The following is a 25,992-nucleotide window of genomic DNA, read 5'->3' as shown; positions in this document are numbered from 1 at the left end:
TTATAGACCTGGGCGATCGTGGCTCAAGAGTTGGGAGTTCGCCTTGTAATCGGAAGGTTGCTGGTTCGAGCCCCGGCTTGGACAGTCTCTGTCGTTGTGTACTTGGGCAAGACACTTCACCCGTTGCCTACTGGTGGTGGTCAGAGGGCCCGGTGGCGCCAGTGTCCGGCAGCCTCGCCTCTGTCAGTGCGCCCCAGGGTGTCTGTGGCTACAGTGTAGATGCCATCACCAGTGTGTGAATGGGAATGACTGGATATGTAAAGCGCTTTGGGGTCCTTAGGGACTAGTAAAGCGCTTTACAAATACAGGCCGTTTACCAAAGACCTGTCATTTAGTCTCATTCTTTTCCATGGTTAGAAATTAGTCACCAGAACATCCCCACTTGAAGGTATCCAACTAGAGTGAAGGTAATTTTCTAATCACGCGACACATGATGTGATGTCAACATTGGTGTGAGACACCCACAACACAGCAAGCTTGATGGTCCCATGCAACGAGAGTCCAGCCAGTATTATGGGGCCTTAATAACCGTATTACCTATAACTCAACAGCTTATTCACTCTCCCTGTCTGGAAACCTGTGGGCTCTCCTCAGATCCCTCCGAAGTTTCTGTTCTGGAACTCCCTCGAGTGAGATAACCAGATGTACCCAAAACAGTTTAGCAAGTCTTCCACACTTTTCCCAGTCCCAGCTACCATTGTTTCTCCTCACTCAAATGAGCTTCTGCTTTAGTTCCCACAGTCAGTTTTGCCATACCAGTCTCCTGTTTGTTCTCAGTAAGTTACACTTAGTCTGTAAATAAAGCTTTTAAACTTCTGGTGTGCTGGGTCTGAATTTAAAGTCCAGTTTGCGCCAAATACATGACCGCAGGTCTAAAACCCTAAAGTCAAGGAAACCAGCCGTAACACAGGATTAGCTACACTGGCCTCCATATGTACTGGCAGAGTAAGTTATGTAAAGCACAGTGGATCCACAACAGGCAATACATTACCCATTTATTTTAGTAAACAATTAGTTTTTTGTCAAATATCACAAATCACATGTGCTAACAGCATTTCCCAGTTACTGGAAAACACAGATGAATGAATGAACCAAGGATGTGTTTGATCTCTGACTCAGCTCAAGGACAAATGTGGAGTCAGGGCTGCAAAGGAGAGCAAAAACAAAAGCATATTAGAACATATGAGCCTTTAAGATGTGAATGACACACAAGGATCATCAAATTATGTGTTTCTTGTTCCATTATAGCTGATGGCTAACACTGAGCACAGAGATCCAATACACCTGAGTGTATTATCAGTGTGGATCTCCATTAATACTCTCAGGCATGAAATTCATATTTCCCAGCCTTCTAAGGTTTATATAACTCTTAGTAACAAATTTAACAATTCAAATTTACATTCAAGTGCAGCGACAAATCACTTTGAGTGTTTTGGAGATCTGAAATCAGAAAACTGGTCTGAGCCTGTAATGTGAGATATTTAAGAAACATTGGTAAATTTGCACTAAATGTGTGCATCCTACTTTTACTTCATCGAGAAGCCCGACTTCAGTGAGCTGAGCTTGCTCAGTTTCTCATCATCAGAGCGATTCAAAAAAGATTGTTTCAAAAATAATTACTACATCCACTTCATCTTTTTGTATTTTTACTGAAGACAGTACCTTAAAATCCCAGATCACCATAGCTCCATCCAGACCCACGCTGCTGTACTGCACAACTTTGGCTTTGTCCAGTGATACAATACGCAGCTGCCTGCAGAGCACAAAGTAACAGCTAAGAAAGGAAATGACAACATAGGTGAAAATATTTGGACAGACAAAATGTCTGACGCGTACTAACAGATGCTCTTCTGTGAGCAAAGTGAGATCAACGGGTATTAATGATGGTTTTAAAATCAGTTTCCATTTTAATTTGTCAGTTCACTTGAATTGTATTTACATAGCACCAAATCACAACAACAGTCACCTCAGCACACTTTACTTTGTAAATAATAGAGAGAAACCACAACAATCATATGACCCCCTATGAGCAAGCACTTTGGCGACAGTGGGAAGGAAAAACTCCCTTTTAACAGGAAGAAACCTCCAGCAGAACCAGGCTCAGGGAGGGCCTGTGATTGGTTTGGGAGCCAGAGATTAATAATAACTAATGATTAAACAGAGAGAGGTCTATCAACACATAGTGAGTGAAGAAGAAACACTCAGCTTTGGAAATGTTGGCAGAAAATAAAGTGGGTGAGAGCTGTAGGATGACAAATAGTATAAAATATTTAAAACATGCTTCCTTCACTCAGTTGTTTAAGAACAGAACCTCCTCAGCAAAGGTTATTGTGCCTTTTCAAATTAAAAAGCAGTATTCCTCACGTGATGCTGTTTTGATGAAGTGCGTCCAGGTCACCGATTTCCTCGTCAGTGGCCTTTTTGTCCAGGTTGCGAAAGTGTTGCATTGCTGACATATTCCCTTTGGAGGTCTGCTTTGGGATATCAAGCTTCTTCACAAACTCCAGAGAGCGTGGGCCCTTATACGTGTACTGGTAGGGGCAACAGTCATGTCCCTGGGTGCAGAAAAAGCACAAAAGAATATCTGATCATTTCGGATATTCGGTTTTTCAATGTGATATTGCGTGACCAATGGCCATGGAGCAGCAAAGCTCAGACACAATTTAGTATAATTTTTTTTGTTTTATTTGTCAAGGCTTCAGTTTTGTCTTTCTGTCTTGAACATGCCTTTCACATGACTCACAGTCATTTAATCTATTGATAATATGGAGATTTTACATCTTTACACAGTTGAATAATTTTGATTTACACAGACAAACACATGGAGCGGGGCATAGTTACCGCAGCAACAATCTCAGTAGGGCTGATATAGAGGACGCTCAGCAGTGGCAGGCTGTCACTGGTCAGCTGGATTACCCTAACAGGCGAACAGGTGAAATGATATAAGGTCATGCACCTGTGGCACTCCTATATACAAGGAAAGGTTTACAGTAATGGCTATATGTTTAAGTGAATAAAATAATACTCCTCATATTAATGAAGTAAGTGGTTCGGTAGCAATACTTACTCCTTCCCCTGTGTGGCATCAGCGACACTGATGCTGCTGTTGTGGGCCACCCAGGCCAACTGGTCTCCACTGGGAGAGAAAGAAACACTGTGTACCCACCCACCACAGTCTTTATGCTCCAGCATCATCTCCCCAAAAGGCATCTTGGCCCCCCAGGCAGTGGGCCCGGGCTTTTCCTCAATGTCCTTGATGTAGGTTGAGAAAATCCTGGGAAACACAAATATCTCTTTGTTAGTTCTTAAATAGTGAATCAGTGTGTTTTGTCTACTTTTTCATTACCCATAAAGCCTGTATGGCCCATAACCAAAATGAATAAGACATCTTTGGTTCAAGTGTACTGACATTATTTTATAACATAAAACCTTGTGGTTGCCTTTCATGCTTGACATATCTGACTTTTTACTTTTATTATTTAAACATTTTTACACAAATCAATATTAGGTTAAAGGAAATATAGTATAAAATTAAACTTAGCACAAAAACCAGATTGATGCTTGATGGCAGTTATTTATTTCTCCTTAAATGGTGCTACATCTTTAAGGAGAATGTGTGACTTATGCAGCAGAGTTGAGTATTTGGGCTGTGCCATTGAAAACTTATTCTGCTACTGACTTTTGTTTTGAGCTTCTGGTGACAATAAGGTGATTAATCGACACCAGACTAGCAACACTGGCTACAACAGTCAGTTTGCTTCTCATCCAAGTATGCCATGTTTGACTGATCAGGCAAATTCAAGCTGGTGTTCTGCAAAACCGAGCTGCAACATTATTTCGCGTGATCCCTAGTACCATCTATAAACTGATGGTCAAGCTCCATGTAATGCAGGATGTCGAAGATAGGCTGTGAAGTGGGCATGCCAAGAAGATGACACGACAAGAAGACCATTTCCTCACCCTGTCAGCCAGGCGAGCCAGGAGGTCTGCTATGGCTGCCCTTCACTGTCAGGACCAGTTGCAGTGGTGCTGGCGACACATGCACTGGACTTGAACATGTGGAGGAACATTAGCGATGAGTCCAGATTCTGCCTACAGCAGTTGGATTATATGGTAGTGTGAAGACGCAAAGAACACTGAGCTGATTTCTTCACCAGCCAGAGATTTTGGTTGAGGCAGTGCGATGGTGGTGGCGAGGCTTCTCCTCACTGGAGGCAGTTTCAATGCTGAGAGGTATCGAGATGAGGTTGTGCCACCAGGCAATCCCATATCTCCACAGTCCGGGACCAAACTCTATTCTCCAAGATGACAGTGCTCGTCCCCACAGAGCGCAGTTTACCAGAAACCTCCAGAACTCGGGAGGAGAGTGGGTCGATTGGCCTACCTGCAGTCCTGACCACAACCACATTGAACATTTGCGGGATCAGTTTGGATGCGATGTTTGCGCAAGAGAGACAAATGCTGGTTGAAGAATGGGACGCCGATCCACAGCAGTGTGTGACCAAGCCAGTGACCAGCATTAGGAGGAGGTAACAGGCTGTTGTGGCTATGTATGGTAATTCAGACTTCAATGATCCAGTTCAATGAATGACACCAAACAACAGTCAAACTGGCACTGCCAGAGATGATTTGGCACACTTTCTTATGAAAGTAATGTGTCTTCTTTATCCTGATCATGGCTTTAAACTGAAATTCCCAACACCTGCTAACTCTAGACTTAGTCAAACTTTGTGTAAATGGACTGATTCTTATATAGCGCTTTTCTACTGTCCTGGAGTACTCAAAGCGCTCTATACAACACGCCGCATTCACCCATACTCACCCATTCACACAAGTACTCTATGCCTCTCACACTCATGCACATTCATACTCCAATGGTTGCATGGGGGTTAGTATCTTGCCCAAGGATATTTGGCATGCAGACTGGGGGAGCCAGTAATTGACCCACCAACCTTCCAATTGGCAGATGACGTGCACTACCTCCTGAGCTACAGCCACCCCTTAAGATTTACACAAAGGAAATCCTAACCCTCACTGATGAGGGCAACAGAAGACTGTAAGTGTGATTAAGTCAAAATAAATTCCACTGTATTAGTATGTGTTAATCAAGGAGCAAGATCCAGTGCAACAGTGTGGCTTGAAGATTTGTCTAAAACAAATTTATACTGAAATAAGAAGTGCAAATATGTGAGAAAGATGCAGTCATTGTGTGTCTTCATCATGCAAAGATCGACCACAGGTTTCGTTGTAGTTTCACCTGCAGTGAAGGTCTGCAGACCCTGCTGCCAGGAGAATGTTGTTGGGATGCCAGTCCAGACTCAGCACTGTAGAGCAAATTGACTTCTTGATGTGCTTACTCAGCCACCTAAAGTGGAGGAGGAATGTTAGAACCATTCCTATCATACTAACAAAAATCAACATCGTCACGTCTTATGTACCAAACACAAGTCTTTTAAATGAGATCTTATATTGCTCACCAGTCATTTTCCTGCTCGAAGTAGCAGATAGAGATAAGACGGGCTCCACTGCCCAGGGCAAACTTGTTCTCCAGTGGGGACCACTTCACACATGTGGCTGCACGGTTGATGCGTACCAAGACTAAGGTAGGTTTCCAGACACCATCCTTCAGGGTCCACACATAGGCATTGCGGTCGGAGGCACATGTCACTATGCGATTAGACTGCGGGGCCCAGTCTATGCCTATGGATGACAGATATGGACACTATATATCTGAGAAACAGCTGCAAGAAGGTATAACACAGAAATATGTGCATGGAATCTTATAGTTGATAGGTATCCTCACCCATCACACACAAAACAGATTTATTGAATTGATTTATAGATAATGGTAGAAATAATTTCCTGAAGCATTCTTTATGGCAGAGGAGTTCAGTAAGTCTGAGGAAGATGGCTCTCTACTATGTCAGTAGTGTGGAATGGATCAGGTGAGATGGGCTGTACATGATAGGAAGCAGTTTGTCCATCACTGACTAAAATGATTCTGGCCAGTGATGGTTCCAGCATTGTGAATTGATCAGAAAAGTAAATGGCATTTGCGACAGACTGCTAAAAGATCTCCAAGATGTTGCTGCAGGATCTGAGCTTCCTGAGAAAATAAAATGAGGTGTACCTCAGGTACCTGTAGCTGTCCACCTCCTCACCTATGATTCTAATGGGCCTAGTCACATTCTTTTCCCCTCTCTTTACCATCTCTTTTATGTTGCTGACATTCAGAAGGAGGTGATTTCTGACTTATTGCTTCACAGACCTCCTCACCAGCTCCCTGGACTCCATCTCCTTACTCCTCCCTTAATACTCCACCTTCATTTTTTGCAACTCCCCTTTGTTCCCTGACCTAATGACCCTCTTCTTATCATTCAGTACGCCTTCAGGTCATTGCTTGATATGATGGTATACTTGCAGATATTTATATAGTCGGTGACGCCGTCTGTAATGGTATTCATGTGTTGGAATTTATGGTCTAGCAGAGGTACCAGATACTTGAACTTAGCTACTCACTGACAGTCAGTTATACTTGGCCAAAATACAGACATTTAAACCTCCCAAAAGGTGCTACATCTGTTGCAAACACATGAAACTAACATACCATGACTGGATAAGAGCTTTAAAATGTGCATTAGAATTTATCCAATTACTTTCATAAGGATTTTTTGATTTATTTAAAAACACAAATTATACCTTTGCAGTAAACTCCATTTAAAGCTCTAATATAAAATAGAAATCATACATCTCATGAAGCACATACTTTTGGTGTAATTCATCTGCAGTCAATTAGATTTTGTTTCATTGGTCTATAAACCCTTCTTATGGACTTATTAGAGGTCTTATAGGTCTTATAGGTATTCTTTAGTCCACTGGCCTTGGTTCATGGCCCAAACAATCCCCCTTTCTGACATCTTAGCAATTCACCGTGTCAGACCTACATGTTGCAGTCTTCTCTGTATAACTGAAGCAAAGACTTGCACCCTTTAACTACTATTGAGCTGCAATCTCCAGCTATCACACCTGCTGTTGACTCTCACAAACCTGTATTCTGATTCTGTTGTTGCTTTGGGTCTGCCAGACCACTTCCTGTGTGAGTTTCCCCAGTTTCTGAGTGCATATTGGTGGAGACTGTACTCACTGACACTTTGATTTTCAGTAAACACACTTAGAATTCTAACAAAATGTTTCAGCTTTAATTTGGTAAATAAATGTTGTCTTCAACGTTATGTCCTACACAAAGAAGTTCACTGCTGTTAAAGGGTCTATGTACTGAGAGAAGTATGTCATCTGGGGAAGAAGGATTTCTTTTCTAGTGTTGCATGCTTTGTTGTGTTTTAATGTTGAGTGTATTTTAGTGTTGCGTGCTTTTATTGTATTAATTGGATCTTCTTTCAGAGAGACTCCGCCCCCTGCTTTCCCTAATTAGACACACCTGGAGGGCACAGGGGACAGAAATCAATCAGGCCTCCCTTGTTGGCAGCAGCCAATAGGAGGGCCTGGCAGGTCAGAGAAGAGAGGTGTGGCCGGACGCAGAGGAGAAGGAGAGACCCATGGAGGAGCGTGGCGGGAGGTGCAGCCACAGGAGGTGACTGTGCGAAAGGACGCAGCCGTAGGCAGCACGAGCCGTGGAACAGTAACTGGCGGCAGGGTGGGGCCGCAGTCGCAGGAGAAGGAGAGAGGGCCTTCGGTTCATCAATGGCAGACTTTGTCCAAGTGGCAGCAAGACGCCAGCTAAAACGCTTTAGGCACAGAGCAGCGACAGGCGGGGTTTAGAGCTCTGCACTTGTGGGGTAAGTCCCATTGTAAAAATGTATAGAGACATCCCTGGTACATTAGGATGGGTGCTCCTGCTTCACTGTGTTTAGCGGAAGCAGAGCGGAGTGGCGGAGGACACTACTGGAGGACGCTGACGGCCTGGCCCCATTGGTGGAGTTCAGTGGACTGAGACTGATTGGGACCTGTAACAGCGGATATGTAAAGCTAATTCATATACACGTAATATAATGCTTGTTCTTTTATTTTGGTAACTTCCCGTGTAACCGGAAGTGAATGATGTAACGGTAACCAACTTGATGTACAAAAAATGGCCTGCATTTTTTGTATAGCGCTTTTCTAGTCCATAGGACCCCAAAGCGCTTTACACTACATTCAGTCATTCACCCATTCACACACACATTCACACACTGGCGATGGCAAGCTACATTGTAGCCATAGCTGGACTGGCCATCGGGCATACCGGGCATTTGCCCGGTGGGCCGCTGGCGATTTTTTTGTTGTTATGGGCCGATGGATTTTTTTTTTTTTTTTTTTTTTTAGGAAGGGTATATATAATGAAAGGTGTTGGATTGGCCAATTGGTCATGATCGACTCTGGGCTGGACCAATTACAGCCGAGGAGGCCGGATGGACCCTCCCCCTTGTTTAGCAATCACGTGATTTTTGCGCATTGCATGCCGGGAACTCGTGGCAAAACAATCCAAGTACCGCATCAAATGCAAACATTTGCAGCACCGCAAAACGTTCATTCTCCGGTTCCAATGCCTTCTTGTTTTTTCTTTGACGCACAAAAAAGGAATGTACAAAACAAAAGGAGAACAATGCCGGTCCGTACAAAGACAGACTCGACGAAAAGACAAAGAAAAGATACGAGGAAAAAATCAAAGGAGTGAAAGGGTCAGACCCTCACGAGCACACAGAGTGGACAAAAGACGTTAGCGTGTTGCCCAACTTTCACCACGCTCAGATTTATAATTATACGGTTCTTGGAGTGAGTGCATACACTCATGAAGTTTAGTAACTTCAGGTCACTGCAACAAGCCCAGGTACAGTTTACCGACGGATGGGTACAGGACCTTGAAATGCACCGAGTAGAACGAAAGACCATCGTACGAACAAAGGTAAGTTTACCAGTCTCACAAATCGTCGTCATAAATACACATTCGTTAACCGTTTATTAATAGGACCTTTGAGCTCAACGGTAATTAATTAGTAGTGGAAATAATTTCTGGTTCATTACAGAAATGTAGCAGTGACAATAATATTGTATGCTGTAATCGCACTGGACAATTAGTGATACAAAACAACTGTTTTATCCTGTGAATAAAAGTATATGTTTTTGTCAATGTACCATGGTAATAACAGAAGCGAAGCGCAATATTGTGTCAGGACAATTCACTATTTATGCACAATAAACAAAGGAGCATAGCGCGACAATTTCTGTTCAGCGCCAGACTTGTTTGTAACCTATATCACCAATTATGTTAAGAAAAATGACGTATTAACTACTAAAAAACACTGACCTTTGTGGGAATGCTTGGAGCAGACTAACATGTGAGCTGGAGTGTTCTGGGACGTTATATTTGGTATATCCAGACCATCCGTGGCTCTTACTTCGGAAACATGGCTTAAAAAATTTCTCTTCAACGACATAATCCGATAAAAAAAAAAACGATCTCTTTACCCGTCGGCTTCCCGTGGCTGTCATGCGACCGGCTATTGCAGTTAATAATACAACAGCTTCTTGCCATTTTTTGGGTTTCTTTTTATCGCTGTGTAACTGAGTTCAATTTGCCACAAGTTCCCAGAACCCTTTGCGGTTTTACCCCTGAATGACGTCACATTTTCAATCTTTATCCTGGTGGGCCGGTCTCCAGTCAAAATGCCCGGGCCGATTTTTTGTCCCAGTCCAGCCTTGATTGTAGCCACAGCTGCCCTGGGGCGCACTGACAGAGGCGAGGCTGCCGGACACAGGCGCCACCGGGCCCTCTGACCACCACCAGTAGGCAAACATGGGGTTAGTATCTTGCCCAAGGATATTTGACATGCAGCCAGGAGGCAGCCTGGGATCGAACCACCGACCTTCTGATTAGTGGCTGACCTGCTCTGCCACCTGAGCTACAGCCACCCCAAAAAAGACGGAAGAAAACGGAAAACTAATGCTAACGGAGAAAAGGGAGAGAAAAACATGGTTAAATTGTACAAAAACGAATGGTTCTAGCTACAGTCGACAGGGGAACAAGGTTTGTAATGTACATGATTTAATTTGAGCAATCTGAAATGCATAATATGTATTATATAGTTTAATAGAAAACGGTTAGACCAGCGTAATGGCGGTTAAAATGGTGTTACATAAATAACATGGTAATTGTTTTATTTGTTTGTCTAGCTCTTACGTTGGTTCGTTGTCTGATACACGGCAAGGAATAATAAAGGTCATTCAACAACCATCAGTTCTGGCCTTCTCAGTTCGACTGGATGCTACAGGACTCTTAGGGGGGCTTCAGCTCCCAGACTGCAGATCTTTATTGTCTTTAGTTTTATGTTCTTTTAATGATTCTTTCCAACTCCGCCATTGCCTGGTGTCAAGTCCAGGATGAGAAAGGAGGAGGGTTGGGCGTGGGTCTAGCAACCCCATCCTCTTAAAAAAAAAGTCATGCTACAGAAACTGCAACAACAAATACATCCCTACAACTGCCTGGACAGGTAGACTCCTCTTCAGTGGGGCCCATGACGCGTGCCAGTGAAAGCCATTGGGAAGCCAGCTCGCTGGCAAGTCTGCAAGGGCAGTTGAACCCACTATCATCCAATGTTATGCATCCACTAATGCAGCGCGTTAGTGGGTGCATCGTCATGGGTGACTTGAATGCCAAGGTGGGAGGCGACAACACAGACAGAGAACTCATCATGGGTAGACACGGCATAGGCATCTGCAACAAGAATGGAGAGCTGTTCACTGACTTCTGTTCCTTTTATGACCTATCCATGGGTGGCACCATCTACCCACACAGGAAGATCCAAAAGACCACTCCGACTTCACCAAATGGGAAGACTGACAACCAGATCGACCACTTCACCATCGACCAGAAGTGGAGACGAAGTATGCTGGACGTCAGAGCAAGGCGCGGTGCTGATGCAGCCTCAGACCATCAGTTGCTAGTGGCAACACTGAAGACCAAATTGAGATCCTTATGCAACTCTTCAGGAAGACCACCCCACAAATTATATATATAATATAAATAAAATTGAATTGAATTGAATTGAACTGAAATTCAACATACAGTTTTTGAAAGAGGGCAAGCAAGAAAAAGAGTTCAACTGTGAAGTCAGGAACAGGTTTGAAGCCCTTGGGGATCTGGTCGAAGAGACAATAGAGAACTCCTGGACAGAAATACAGAAGACCTGGAAGGCCGTTTGCACCAAAGTCCGGGGGAAGAAGGAGAAGGGGCAGAAAGAGTGGATGACAAAAGAGACATGGGAGAAGGTAGGGAAGAGGAAGGAGGTGAGGCAGAAAATTAACAGATGTCAGGATCAACATGAGAAAACAGACCTCAGAGCACAATATTGGGAGGTGAACCGAGAAGTGAAGAAGAGTGCCAGACGGGACAAAGGACAATTTGTGCACAGTATGACAGAAGAGGCAGAAACAGCAGCCAAGCAGAACAACATGAAGAGAGTGTCCTTGTCAGGAAAGATAGGTGGAACATTTTGAAGAGATCCTGAATCCACCACCACCGCAAACAGTTCCCGACACAGGGCCTGATGGCATCCCTCCAGAAGCTCTCAAGCCAGACGCGGCAGCAGCAGGGGAGATGCTACATCCTCTCCTAGTGAAGATATGTGAACAGGAGCAAGTGCCTGCGAACTGGAAGCATGGGTACCTGATGAAGCTCCATAAGAAAGGCGACCTATCCCAGTGCAGCAACTGGTGAGGAATTATGCTGCTGTCATTCCCCAGCAAGGTGTTGACCAGAATGATCTTGCAGAGACTGACGAAGGCACTGGACAAGAGACTGAGATCAGAGCAGGCAGGATTTAGACAAGACAGATCATGTACAGACCACATCATCAAGCAGTCTATTGAATGGCAGTCTCCCTTGTACACAATCTTTGTTGACTTTGAAAAAGCCTTCGACAGCGTTGACAGGGAGACCATGTGGAAACTGACGCAGCACTACGGAATCCCGCAGAAGCTCATCAACATCATCCAACAGAAGACTCATCCTGCCAACTACGAAGACTCATCCTGCCAGATCATCCTGACTCTTGGTGGCGCTGTCACTTGGTGTTCACTCGCTCTGTGGTAGAGTATCACTTCCTGTTCCTGCTCAAACACATTGTTGTTTCTGAGTAGCTTATCTGCTTAGCAATTTAATTAAAAACTTTAAATACATTCTTTTTTTCATAGTATAATCTTCACATGCTTCATCCGAAGCACAATTTCTGTGTACTCACTACCTAATTTATAGCCAAAGTATTCACTCACTGTCTCTGTACTGTTTCTGTAGCTTAGCTTAGCTCGTAGCCGACTCGTTAGCACCATGGCTACTTCACCTGTCCCTCCTGCACTTTCTTGCTCATTGTGTCAGATGTTTAGTTACTCCTCGGCCTCCTTTAGCAGTAATGATATGTACAAATGTTATCTGTAACAAATGTAGCATATTTGCAGCTCTGGAGGCCAGGATTACTGAATTGGAGACTCGGCTTCGCACCCTTCATTCACCCGTAGCTAGCCAGGCCCCTGTAGCTGGTGCAGCCGAAGATAGCGTAGGCCCCGTTAGCTGTTCCCTGGCAGACCCCAAGCAGCAGGGGAAAGAGGGCGGCTGGGTGACAGTGAGGAGGAAGCATAGTCCTAAACAGAAGCCCCAGGTACACCACCAACCCGTTCATGTGTCTAACCGTTTTTCCCCACTCGGCGACACACCCGCCGGGGGTCAAACTCTGGTAATTGGTGATTCTGTTCTCAGACATGTGAAGCTAGAGACACCTACAACCATAGTCAATTGTCTTCCAGGGGCCAGAGCAGGCGACATTGAAGGAAATTTAAAACTGCTGGCTAAGGGTAAACGTAAATTCAGTAAAATCATAATTCACGTCGGCAGTAATGACACCCGGTTACGCCAATCGGAGGTCACTAAAATCAATATTGAATCGATGTGTAACTTTGCCAAAACAATGTTGGACTCTGTAGTTTTCTCTGGTCCCCTCCCCAATCAGACCAGGAGTGACATGTTTAGCCACATGTTCTCCTTAAATTGCTGGCTGTCTGAGTGGTGTCCCAGAAACGATGTGGGCTTCATAGATAATTGGCAAACCTTCTGGAGGAAACCTGGTCTTGTTAGCAGAGACGGCATCCATCCCACTTTGGACGGAGCAGCTCTCATTTCTAGAAATATGGACAAATTTATTAAACCCCCCAAAATATGACGATCCAGAGTTGGGACCAGGAAGCAGAGTTGCAGTCTTACACGCCTCTCTGCAGCTTCTCTCCTCCTGCTACCGCCCCCCAAAAACCCATCTCCACAGAGACCGTGTCAGCTCCCAAACAGACAAAAAACAAACTAAAAACCAGCAACAAACAACTTAAACATAAACAATCACAAAGAAAGAACAATACAGTATCGAGGATGCCAGTGTTCACATTTTGGACAGAGACGACAGATGGTTTGAAAGAGGAGTGAAAGAAGCATCTATGTCCACTGTGAGCGACCATCTTTGAACAGAGGCGGGGTTTACGACACCAACTCTCTGCCATCTATAATCCAGTTTTGAGTTCCCTTCCCAGACGCCTTAACGCCCACTCACATCCTGGGCCATCTGACCTCAGGAATTCGCATGATAGGGTGGGGCCAGGTTTCACAATGAACTCACCCGAAACCCTGGCTGATTGGGACCCACACCCAGTTTCACACCTTGGCTCAGGCGATTAGAGGATCATCAGGGGGTTCTTTTGTCTCTCTGTGGGGGGTCACTCCCACTAGGTTTATATCTGGGACTCTCCACCATTTGACCTTAGAACTGAAGAAGCTTCTCGGATGAGAGGTGAAATGTCTTCAAGTAACTTAACGAAGTCCAGATGCTTTTCTTTGCAAGCTCCTTTGACAACAATACAGTATCCACATCAGAACCAAAGAGTAAAACAGTGAAATGTGGATTATTAAATATTAGGTCTCTCTCCTCCAAGTCTCTGTTAGTACATGAATTGATCAACAAATCGATTTACTCTGCCTTACAGAAACCTGGTTGCAGCAGGATGATTATGTTAGTTTAAATGAATCAACACCCCCGAGTCATTCTAACTACCAGAAACCTCGAAGCACAGGCCGAGGGGGAGGTGTGGCAGCAATTTTTCACACCAGCCTATTAATCAACCAAAGACCCAGACAGACTTTTAATTCATTTGAAAGCCTGATGCTTAGCCTCGTCCACCCGAGCTGTAAAACTCAGAAACCAGTCTTACTTGTTATCACCTATCGTCCACCTGGGCCTTACACAGAGTTTCTGTCTGATTTCTAAGACTCAGAAATGTAAAAGAACCCACCCACCACTTTAATCACACTCTAGATCTTGTTTTAACATATGGCATAGAAACTGAACATTTAACAGTGTTTCCTGAAAACCCTCTCCTGTCTGATCATTTCCTGATAACATTTACATTTACAATAATTGATTACACAGCGGTGGAGGGTAGACTTTATCAAAGTAGATGTCTTTCTGAAAGCGCTGTAACTAAGTTTAAGAATATAATCCACCGACTGTTATCATCTTCAATGCCCTGTACCAACACAGAGCAAAGCAGCTATCTGAACGCTACCCCAACAGAGGTCGATTATCTTGTTAATAATTTTACCTCCTCACTACGTACGACTCTGGATAATGTAGCTCCTTGAAAACTAAGGTCTCAAATCAGAAGTACCTGACTCCGTGGTATAATTCTCAAACACGTACCCTAAAGCAGATGACTCGTAAGCTGGAGAGGAAATGGCGTGTCACAAATTTACAGGATCATCATTTAGCCTAGAGAAATAGATTGCTGCTTTATAAGAAAGCCCTCCGCAAAGCCAGAACATCTTACTATTCATCACTGATTGAAGAAAATAAGAACAACCCCAGGTTTCTCTTCAGCTCTGTAGCCAGGCTGACAAACGGTCAGAGCTCTGTTGAGCCAACCATCCCTTTAACATTAACTAGTAATGACTTCATGAACTTCTTCACGAATAACATTAGAGAAAAAATTACCAATAATCATCCCACAGATGTACAGTGGGGCAAAAAAGTATTTAGTCAGCCACCGATTGTGCAAGTTCCCCCACCTAAAATGATGACAGAGGTCAGTAATTTGCACCAGAGGTACACTTCAACTGTGAGAGACAGAATGTGAAAAAAAAAATCCATGAATCCACATGGTAGGATTTGTAAAGAATTTATTCGTAAATCAGGGTGGAAAATAAGTATTTGGTCAATAACAAAAATACAACTCAATACTTTGTAACATAACCTCTGTTGGCAATAACAGAGGTCAAACGTTTACTATAGGTCTTTACCAGGTTTGCACACACAGTAGCTGGTATTTTGGCCCATTCCTCCATGCAGATCTTCTCGAGAGCAGTGATGTTTTGGGGCTGTCGCCGAGCAACACGGACTTTCAACTCCCGCCACAGATTTTCTATGGGGTTGAGGTCTGGAGACTGGCTAGGCCACTCCAGGACTTTCAAATGCTTCTTACGGAGCCACTCCTTTGTTGCCCGGGCGGTGTGTTTTGGATCATTGTCATGTTGGAAGACCCAGCCTCGTTTCATCTTCAAAGTTCTCACTGATGGAAGGAGGTTTTGGCTCAAAATCTCACGATACATGGCCCCATTCATTCTGTCCTTAACACGGATCAGTCGTCCTGTCCCCTTGGCAGAAAAACAGCCCCATAGCATGATGTTTCCACCCCCATGCTTCACAGTAGGTATGGTGTTCTTGGGATGCAACTCAGTATTCTTCTTCCTCCAAACACGACGAGTTGAGTTTATACCAAAAAGTTCTACTTTGGTTTCATCTGACCACATGACATTCTCCCAATCCTCTGCTGTATCATCCATGTGCTCTCTGGCAAACTTCAGACGGGCCTGGACATGCACTGGCTTCAGCAGCGGAACACGTCTGGCACTGCGGGATTTGATTCCCTGCCGTTGTTGTGTGTTACTGATGGTGACCTTTGTTACTTTGGTCCCAGCTCTCTGCAGGTCATTCACCAGGTCCCCCCGTGTGGTTCTGGGATCTTTGCTCACCGTTCTCATGATCATTTTGACCCCACGGGATGAGATCTTGCGTGGAGCCCCAGATCGAGGGAGATTATCAGTGGTCTTGTATGTCTTCCATTTTCTGATGATTGCTCCCACAGTTGATTTTTTCACACCAAGCTGCTTGCCTATTGTAGATTCACTCTTCCCAGTCTGGTGCAGGTCTACAATACTTTTCCTGGTGTCCTTCGAAAGCTCTTTGGTCTTGGCCATGGCGGAGTTTGGAGTCTGACTGTTTGAGGCTGTGGACAGGTGTCTTTTATACAGATGATGAGTTCAAACAGGTGCCATTCATACAGGTAACGAGTGGGGGACAGAAAAGCTTCTTACAGAAGACGTTACAGGTCTGTGAGAGCCAGAGATTTTCCATGTTTGAGGTGACCAAATACTTATTTTCCACCCTGATTTACGAATAAATTCTTTACAAATCCTACCATGTGGATTCATGGATTTTTTTTTTCACATTCTGTCTCTCACAGTTGAAGTGTACCTCTGGTGCAAATTACTGACCTCTGTCATCATTTTAAGTGGGGGAACTTGCACAATCGGTGGCTGACTAAATACTTTTTTGCCCCACTGTAATATTATCTACAGCTACTTTCAGTACCATTGATGTTAAGTTAGACTCTTTTTCTCCAATTGATCTTTCTGAGTTAACTTCAATAATTACTTCCTCCAAACTATCAACGTGTCTTTTAGACCCCATTCCTACAAAACTGCTCAAAGAAGTCCTGCCATTAATTAATTCTTCGATCTTAAATATGATCAACCTATCTCTAATGATCGGCTATGTACCACAGGCCTTCAAGCTGGCTGTAGTTAAACCTTTACTCAAAAAGCATCTCTAGACCCAGCAGTCTTAGCTAATCATAGGCCAATCTCCAACCTTCCTTTCATATCAAACATCCTTGAAAGAGTAGTTGTCAAACAGCTAACAGATCATCTGCAGAGGAATGGCTTATTTGAAGAGTTTCAGTCAGGTTTCAGAGCTCATCACAGCACAGAAACAGCTTTAGTGAAGGTTACAAATGATCTTCTTATGGCCTCTGACAGTGGACTCATCTCTGTGCTTGTCCTGCTAGACCTCAGTGCAGCGTTCGATACTGTCGACCATAATATCCTATTAGAGCAATTAGAACATGCTGTAGGTATTACAGGTACTGTGCTGCAGTGGTTTAATAATAGACTCCAGTTTGTGCATGTAAATGGAGAGTCCTCTTCACACACTGAGGTTAATTATGGAGTTCCACAGGGTTCAGTGCTAGGACCAATTCTGTTTTCATTATACATGCTTCCCTTAGGCAGCATCATTAGAAGACATAGCATACATTTACACTGCTATGCAGATGACACCCAGCTCTATCTGTCCATGAAGCCAGATGACACACACCAATGAGTTAAACTGCAGGAATGTCTTAAAGACATAAAGACCTGGATGGCCGCTAACTTTCTGCTTCTTCATTCAGATCAAAATGAGGTTATTGGACTCGGCCCTGAAAATCTTAGAAATATGGTATCTAAGCAGATTCTTACTCTGGATGGCATTACCTTGGCCTCCAGTAACGCTGTGAGGAACCTTGGAGTCATTTTTGACCAGGACATGTCCTTCAACGCACATATTAAACAAATATGTAAGACTGCTTTCTTCCATTTGTGCAACATCTCTAAAATTAGAAATATCCTGTCTCAGAGTGACGTTGAAAAACTAGTTCATGCATTTATTACTTCCAGGCTGGACGACTGTAATTCATTATTATCAGGAAGTCCTAAAAACTCCCTGAAAAGCCTTCAGCTGATCCAAAATGCTGCAGCAAGAGTCCTGACAGGGACTAGAAAGAGAGAGCAGATTTCTCCTGTATTGGCTTCCTGTTAAATCCAGAATTCAAAATCCTGCTCCTCACATACAAGGTCTTAAATAATCAGGCCCCATCTTATCTTAATGTATAAAAAATAAATAAATAAATAAATAAAAAAAAATAAAATGACCTTGTAGTACCATATCACCCTATTAGAGCACTTCGCTCTCGCTCTGCAGGCCTACTTGTTGTTCCTAGAGTATTTAAAAGTAGAATGGGAGGCAGAGCCTTCAGTTTTCAGGCCCCTCTTCTGTGGAACCAGCTTCCAGTTTGGATTCAGGAGACAGACACTATCTCTACTTTCAAGATTAGACTTCAAACTTTCCTTTTTGCTAAAGCATATAGTTAGGGCTGGACCAGGTGACCCTGAATCCTCCCTTAGTTATGCTGCAATACACGTAGGCTGCCGGGGATTCCCATGATGCATTGAGTTTTTCCTTTCCAGTCACCTTTCTCACTCACTATGTATTAACAGACCTCTCTGCATTGAATCATATCTGTTATTAACCTCTGTCTCTCTTCCACAGCATGTCTTTATCCTGTCTTCCTTCTCTCACCCCAACCAATCACAGCAGATGGCCCCGCCCCTCCCTGAGCCTGGTTCTGCTGGAGGTTTCTTCCTGTTAAAAGGGAGTTTTTCCTTCCCACTGTCGCCAAAGTGCTTGCTCATAGGGGGTCATATGATTGTTGGGTTTTTCTCTGTATCTATGAAGCGCCTTGAGGTGACTTTTGTTGTGATTTGGCGCTATATAAATAAAATTGAATTGAATAAAATTGAATTTAATTGATTTGAACAATGGAAAACTGACCAACTCCTTCGCAGTGAAAACTGCAATGAGGCAAGGCTCATTGCTGTCAGCAATCTTCCTGATCATCATGGACTGGATCATGAGAAGAACCACAGAGCAACACCGGTATCCAGTGGACCTTCACCAAACAGCTGGAGGACCTGGATTTTGCAGAAGGCATCAGCCTTCTGTCCCACAAGCAGCAACATGCACAGTCCAAGCTCACCCGGCTCGCTGAGGAGGCAGAAAAGACCGGCCTGAAGATCAACGTCAGAAAAACAGAGGTGATGCAGCTGAACAACCGACAAGAACATCCACTGTAGCTACTTGGTGGAAACCGACCTCTTCGTCTACCTAGGAAGCATAGTCAACACAGATGGCGGCGCAGATGAAGACATTAGGAGCCGGATCAACAAAGCAAGGCTTGCATTCAACTCCCTGCAACCAATCTGGAACTCCAAACCCCTATCCCAGCGCAGCAAGATCCGCATCTTCAACACCAATATGAAAGCAGTCCTCCTGTATGGGTCCGAGACGTGGCAGGTGACCAACACCATTACCAGCAAGATGCAGATTTTCATCAACAAGTGCTTGCGACACAGCCTTAACATCAAATGGCCTGAGAAGATCTCGAATACAGACCTGTGGAAGAGAACCAGCCAGAACCCGGTTGGTCAAAGCATCAAGAGGAGAAAATCAGGCTGGATAGGCCACACACTCCGAAAACCATCCAACAATGTCACAAGGCAAGCACTGAACTGGAACCCACAAGGAAAAAGGAAAGTGGGGAGACCCAAACAGACATGGAGAAGATCTGTCGAGAGCGAAGTGACGGCCGCCGGAATGACGTGGACCCAGCTGAAGAGAACAGCCCAGAACAGAGTCCGTTGGCGTGGTGATGTTGCGGACCTATGCTCCACCAGGAGTCTACAGGAAAATTGATTGATCGAATGATTCCGGATACATTTTTATGCTGTAAATAAAGTATATATTTTACCAGATTTTACATTTCTTTCTGTTCCCGTGATCATCCCCTGCTGCTGTTGCCGTTTTAGAAGGGGTTCCCTTGTAGCTCAATTCAATTCAATTCAATTTTATTTATATAGCGCCAAATCACAACATAAGTCGCCTCAAGGCTTACTAACTAACTTACACAAGTGACAAGTACATGACCTAATTATAATAATACACTTCACAGCACCCAAACATTTGTGCGTGTACAACATTTTTAGAGGAAGATTATTAAACCTGTAACCCCATAATTAACCATTTGGGTTTGTTCAAAATCACCACACTTTCAGCTTGTTCGTGGCCAAAAGTGACCACCAATTGATTAGGTCTGTAATTTTTATTATTTTTATGGGGTTTTTTGCCATTTTTTCTGCATAAAGGTTTTAACTAACTTCAGGTCTTTTCATAAATGTAAAATACTTATTACTGTTTTAAAATTTTAACCCTTTAAACATCAGTTTGTTTGTCCACTCTGCTAGGTGAAAGACACTGCGCTAGAGCTGTTGGTGGCTGTAGCTCAGGTGGTAGAGCTACAGCCAACCTTCCAATCAGTAGATTGGAAGGTTGGTGGTTCGATTCCTGGCTTCCCCTAGACTGCATGACAAATATCCTTGGGCAAGATACTAACCCTAAATTGCTTTTCGATGCCTCCATCGGAGTATGAATCTGTGTGAATGTTAGTTAGAAAGCACTTAGAAAATGTGCTTAGAGAAAGAAGCACATTCCTCTGTTGCTTTGGCATGTGGGATATTGCCATGGTAGTTTTGGTGAAGCCAAAGACAGACAACAAAATCTTCCTCTGTTGCAACTGGAGGAGCTGGGGGGGAAGCTCTGGGTTGTTTCCCCTGTGCATGTTTTCATCTGAGGAGTTCCTCTGCCAAGGTGCCCGAAGGAAAGACGTTGTCCTCGGAGCTCCTCCGTCAGTTGGAGTCTGAACCCCTTTCCCTTTTTAACTTCCTGAGAACTTCCAGTGTTGTCATCCAACATGCTATGCATTGCTTTATTCTGGTTTAGGCTCACATCTTCACTTCATCTATAATCCTCCAATCCTCACACCTTGGCTTCACGTGCAGCTTTGTAAGGGTGCACAGCAGCTAAAAGATCTCCTTTGTTATAAAAAAGTCAAAAGTAGATCTCAGGCTGCTAATGCAGGAAACTGCATACAGGCTGAGCCCTGGTTTGATACCAGTGGGTACTGGATTGTAGAGCAGTCTCTCTTCAGTGGTGGGACCCACATGGTTTTCCTTTCATGAGGGATCCACTCAGTCACCGGCTCCTCGGTTTCAGAAAATGCTCCTATGTTCTTTTCCATCAGCTGCTCGGCCTCCACCTCCATGCCCCCCAACCCCAATCTTCCCCCAAAGAAGAGGATTCAGGCACTGGCTAGTACTCTTCATCAGTGGTGATGCAGTCAGCCTCTTTGGAGATTGGCCCCTCATCTTCTGGAGAGGAAGTTTCTTCATCTTGGGCAGATGACTTTTCTTCAAGGGCAGAGGACTGCTGCTGTCCTTGCTCTCTGACCAGATCATACAGACAGTGCTTGAAGCAGTGATGACCTTCTTGCCATATAGCCAGAATAAATGATCTGGAAGCTGTTAGGCTGACTTACAGCAGTAGCTCTGTCTGCACCTGCAGAAACTCCAGGACACGTTTACAGTGTTTGTTGTTGTTTGCGCTGCAGCTGCAGCTGCAGGTTTGAACTCTGCAAAATGTCCTGTGATTGGGTTTGTTTTTGTTTCTAGAGTTAATATTTTGGGTATGGTATCTTTTGATGAAAAATACAAGAGTAAAAGTGCTTTTAACATGTGCTTCAAAGCTGAGTTTGACTGGGAAACTCAAAGCTCAACAGCCTGCATCCACAGAAACTCACTGCAGCCTATGTAATGTTTGATGCATCATTATTTATTCCAGTCTATCTTGCAAATACATGTTTGTGCTGCAATGTCATGCACAAACACAAACTATTAGATCCTTAAGATCAAACCTGTGTCAAAATTGTGTCATTATTTTGGTCCATTGGAGTGAGGTAGGCCATCAAAGGCTGCTACTAGAAACTCTGAATATTACATGAAATTGCTTGTTTGGCCAAAAATGGGTAAATGATGTAATTTGGTAAAAAACATTAAAAACTACAATTTTCATGTGTTGACTTCAGAATGAAAGCAATTCTACCTAAATCGCACGATATAGTACTGTCAATAACAAGGAATCAAAAAAGGTGGTTATAATGGATTTCAATTGGCCAAAAATGGCCACGATAGAGTCAAGAGGAACAATTTGGTGTATAGTGAATATTATTGATCTTATTAAGGAGCTGATGTTGAAAATTAAAAAAATATAGACCTTTGGGAAGTTTCATTCCATTTGCATTAACAGAGCGAAAATGGTTGAAAAAAGAAAAGTGAACAAATAGCCAGGATAGAGCCCAGAGGGTTAAAGCTAAAACAATGAACATCTTTTTAATTGGGAAAAAAAATAACAACATTATGGAATAAAAATAACAAAAATAAAACTCATTAACTAAAAACACAAAAACGGGATAGAAATATTATACATATCAAATATTTATGAAAGGCTATCAAGGATGATCATTTTATAAGAAGATATTTTAAAAATGATCTAATTTCAATGGGCAGACTTTTCCACTTTTGTTTGCTAACCTTGAAATAAAGAGCAAAGCAAATGCTTAGGCACACGAGGGGTTAGGCATTAATAATTAACTGATGTACTTCTGAGCCAGCCTCTTTAATACTTTGAAAATGGGAACGTTTTGAAAGTCATAATGGATTTTAACAGATTAAATCTTTCCATTACAGATATGGTACCTGTGATTCGTCCGCTGTGCTCAGTCAGCTCATGGATCTTGACCCAGTCTTTGCCATTCTTTTCATAGATGTTCACCGCATTGTTGTTAGGACTCACAGCAATCTCTGGAAGCAAATATGTCATCACTTTGTTTCAGTAGTCAAACAATAATGAAGAAATATGAACCACAGAAAGGCATTTATGTAAGAAACATCTAAGAGAGATATAAAGAGATATATATAAATTCCTCTCTCTTGCTTCACATACATAGTCATATATATATATATATATATGGTAAATGGCCTGTATTTATATAGCGCTTTACTAGTCCCTAAGGACCCCAAAGCGCTTTACATATCCAGTCATCCACCCATTCACACACACATTCACACACTGGTGATGGCAGCTACATTGTAGCCACAGCCACCCTGGGGCGCACTGACAGAGGCGAGGCTGCCGGACACTGGCGCCACCGGGCCCTCTGACCACCACCAGTAGGCAACGGGTGAGGTGTCTTGCCCAAGGACACAACGACCGAGACTGTCCAAGCCGGGGCTCGAACCGGCAACCTTCCGATTACAAGGCGAACTCCCAACTCTTGAGCCACGATCGCCCCATGTGCATATATATATATATATATATACATATATATATATACTTTTTCTTTTTTTTTTATTCCCTCTCGCCCCTGCGGGCGGTTTATCCTTCAAGCTCGGGTCCTCTACCAGAGGCCTGGGAGCTTGAGGGTCCCGCACAGTATCTTAGCTGTTCCTAGGACTGCGCTCTTCTGGACAGAGATCTCCGATGTTGTTCCTGGGATCTGCTGGAGCCACTCGCTTGGGAGTCACTGCACTGAGTGCTCCGATTACCCTGGGACCACTGTTACCTTCACCCTCCACATGTTCTCCAGGCCTTGGGACCTCTCCAGCTTCTCGTGTTCCTTCTTCCTGTGCTCTTCCATGTGCTGGATTGTCTCTGGGGCATCTTTACACAGCCTGCACCTGGGGTCTTGCCTGCTGTGATAGACCCCAGCCTCTATGGATCTTGTACTCAGAGCTTGTTCTTGTGCTGCCATGATTAGTGCCTCTGTGCTGTCTTTCAGTCCAGCTTTGTCCAGCCACTGGTAGGATTTCTGGGTATCAGCCACCTCCTCTATCTGCCGGTGGTACATACCGTGCAGGGGCCTGTCCTTCCATGATGGTTCCTCGTCTCCCTCCTCTTTCTTGGGTTTCTGCTGCCTGAGGTATTCACTGAGCACTCAGTCAGTTGGGGCCATCTTCCCAATGTATTCTTGGATGTTCGTTGTCTCATCCTGGACTGTGGTGCTGACACTCACCAGTCCCCGGCCCCCTTCCTTCTGTTTAGCGTACAGCCTCAGGGTGCTGGACTTGGGGTGAAACCCTCCATGCATGGTCAGGAGCTTCCTGGTCTTGATGTCAGTAGTTTCTGTCTCCCCCTTTGGCCAGCCTATTACCCCAGCAGGCTACCTGATCACGGGCAGGGCGTAGGTGTTGATAGCCCGGATCTTGTACTTGCCGTTCAGCTGACTCTTCAGGACTTGCCTGACCCTCTGCAGGTACTTGATCGTTGTATAACATGCCTCATTCACCTGTTCACACCCATTCATACAAGCAATTTCTTCTACACCCAAGTGCTTTCTATATAACATTAAAAAAAAGGTAGTGAAGTGCAATGTTATTCAAAGGCCCAGATCACCTCCAGGTGTATACATACATGTATGCATTAAAGCTCTCTGAGTCAATTTCCTGTACTGATAATAAGATTGCCAACGTTTCTCTGAACCACATTAATGCAATCCATATATGTGCATTTATGTGTGAGCTACTCTATATATGGAAATGGAGCATGACTATTTTTTCTGGTATTTCACCTACGGGTCCTATCTTTGTTCCAGGTATGGCAGGACAGCGGCTCCAGTCCAAAACTGTACAGCGACATGTCTGAACAGAGGCAAGACAGACTGCTGGAATGCTGCTGCTGTCACAGTTGTTGTAAAGATGGGCTGCTGCATGTTCCAGGATGAAAGGGAGAGAAAAAACAGGGTACACTTTGTTTGAGAAACAGTTTTCTTAAATAAAGCAGAAATGGTTCGTTGTTTATACTTTTCTCTGTTTGAGGGTTTTATTAGAAATCAGGTTTCAAGAAGGGACTCTGGAATAGCTTTAGTGTAATTAATAGTTAGTTGAATGAATAACGACTGGGAGATAACAACTTTATCAGATCTAATGCAGACAAATCTGGAGGTGAACGACAGACTTGTCAGCGTTTGTTTCTGAATACACAACAACAGACTACACTGAAAAAGTTTTAAGCCCAATAACATATCACCTAAATTCCAGCTTCTACTTTTGTTCTGTTTAAACAATCTGAAACTTAACAAGTTGCTCAGATTTGATACAAAATAATTAGGGCTGATATTATTACTTACCCTGTGTCTGTGTGGTCAGGTAGTAGAAGAGCGTTCAGAGTTGTACTCATGAGACTGTCTGCACGACAGGAGCTGTGCACTGTGTCCTGGTGAAGAATATGACTGTGTTATTGTTGAAGGGAGTGAAAGAACAGTAGGTGTGTCTACTGATAGCTGTTGAGCAAGCTTGCCTGCTCAGAAGTTTGCTGGGAGCAAATGTCTCCAATTCGCTCTCAGCACAGGCTGGTGATCAGCAGTTTGACTAAATGCTTCATACAAAAACATCTACTTCATTCATTCTTTGGGACTTACTTTGATTTTTGGGGGATGAAACTGAATGAAAACTTTCAATGTTATTTTTATATCCTGCCATTATTATAAATCTGACCACGAGTAAAGCTATTTTAAATCCATATGTCCAAATATGAATAATGGGGATCATTTACGTACACATTCATCGATTTCAGCTTTAAAAGCTCCCCTCAGCTCTTAGATCATAACCTTGTGTTTTGGCTGCAGGTCCAGGTCCATATGGGACAGCTTGTGGGTCTGGATCCAGACCGCAGTCCGCCTGTTAGTGACCTCTGGTGTATCAAATAACTGTAACTTTTTATCCCCTGTTTTGTTTGGACTTTTGATTAAGGTAAATATGTTTAACAAATAAATGAGCTAAAATGTAAACCTCTTTGTTAGGTCCTTTGTGGTCTTTACATGTAATGCTTTATTGAGCACTTCTAAATTTGTTTATATAGTACAGAATGAATGGATGAATTACAAATATGTGCATTGACCCTGTGGGGTCCAGGGTTTCATTGACTGTTTTTCACTACTTTATATTTCAACCGATTTATCCGACTCCTGAATTAGATTCATCTTCAAAGTGAAAGAAAGCAAAGTGCCCCAGAGTCATACTTCAATGAACATACCTAAGTGGGCATGCAACCCGGAGACTGGAGCAGCCGGGGATTGGATCTCCAACCTCCTGATTAGTAGATGACTTACTCTAGTAAGTCGTGTTCTTCTTTTCAGCTCGGG

At 43.6% G+C, this 25,992-nt stretch overlaps 1 protein-coding gene across 1 annotated transcript; it reads right to left on the bottom strand.

The window, feature by feature from the left end:
- Positions 1-982: 982 nt before the first annotated feature.
- LOC146575249 (actin-related protein 2/3 complex subunit 1A-A) lies at positions 983-25,012 on the bottom strand (the record flags this gene model as incomplete). The annotated part of the gene is made up of 10 exons (XM_085272469.1): positions 983-1,144; positions 1,663-1,753; positions 2,365-2,555; positions 2,842-2,917; positions 3,068-3,274; positions 5,258-5,365; positions 5,478-5,700; positions 22,550-22,654; positions 24,421-24,555; positions 24,979-25,012. Coding segments are annotated over 10 exons (1,176 nt in total), but the record flags the coding sequence as incomplete, so codon positions are not given.
- Positions 25,013-25,992: the final 980 nt, after the last annotated feature.

The sequence above is a fragment of the Mchenga conophoros genome, linkage group LG4 (genome assembly GCF_057382185.1).
Source record: "Mchenga conophoros isolate Kocher_MC1m ecotype Shallow Benthic linkage group LG4, M_conophoros_male_GT1.1, whole genome shotgun sequence".
NCBI lineage: Eukaryota > Metazoa > Chordata > Actinopteri > Cichliformes > Cichlidae > Mchenga > Mchenga conophoros.
Note: the sequence above shows the minus strand (reverse complement) of the source record. Positions and strands in the feature narration are given on the sequence as shown.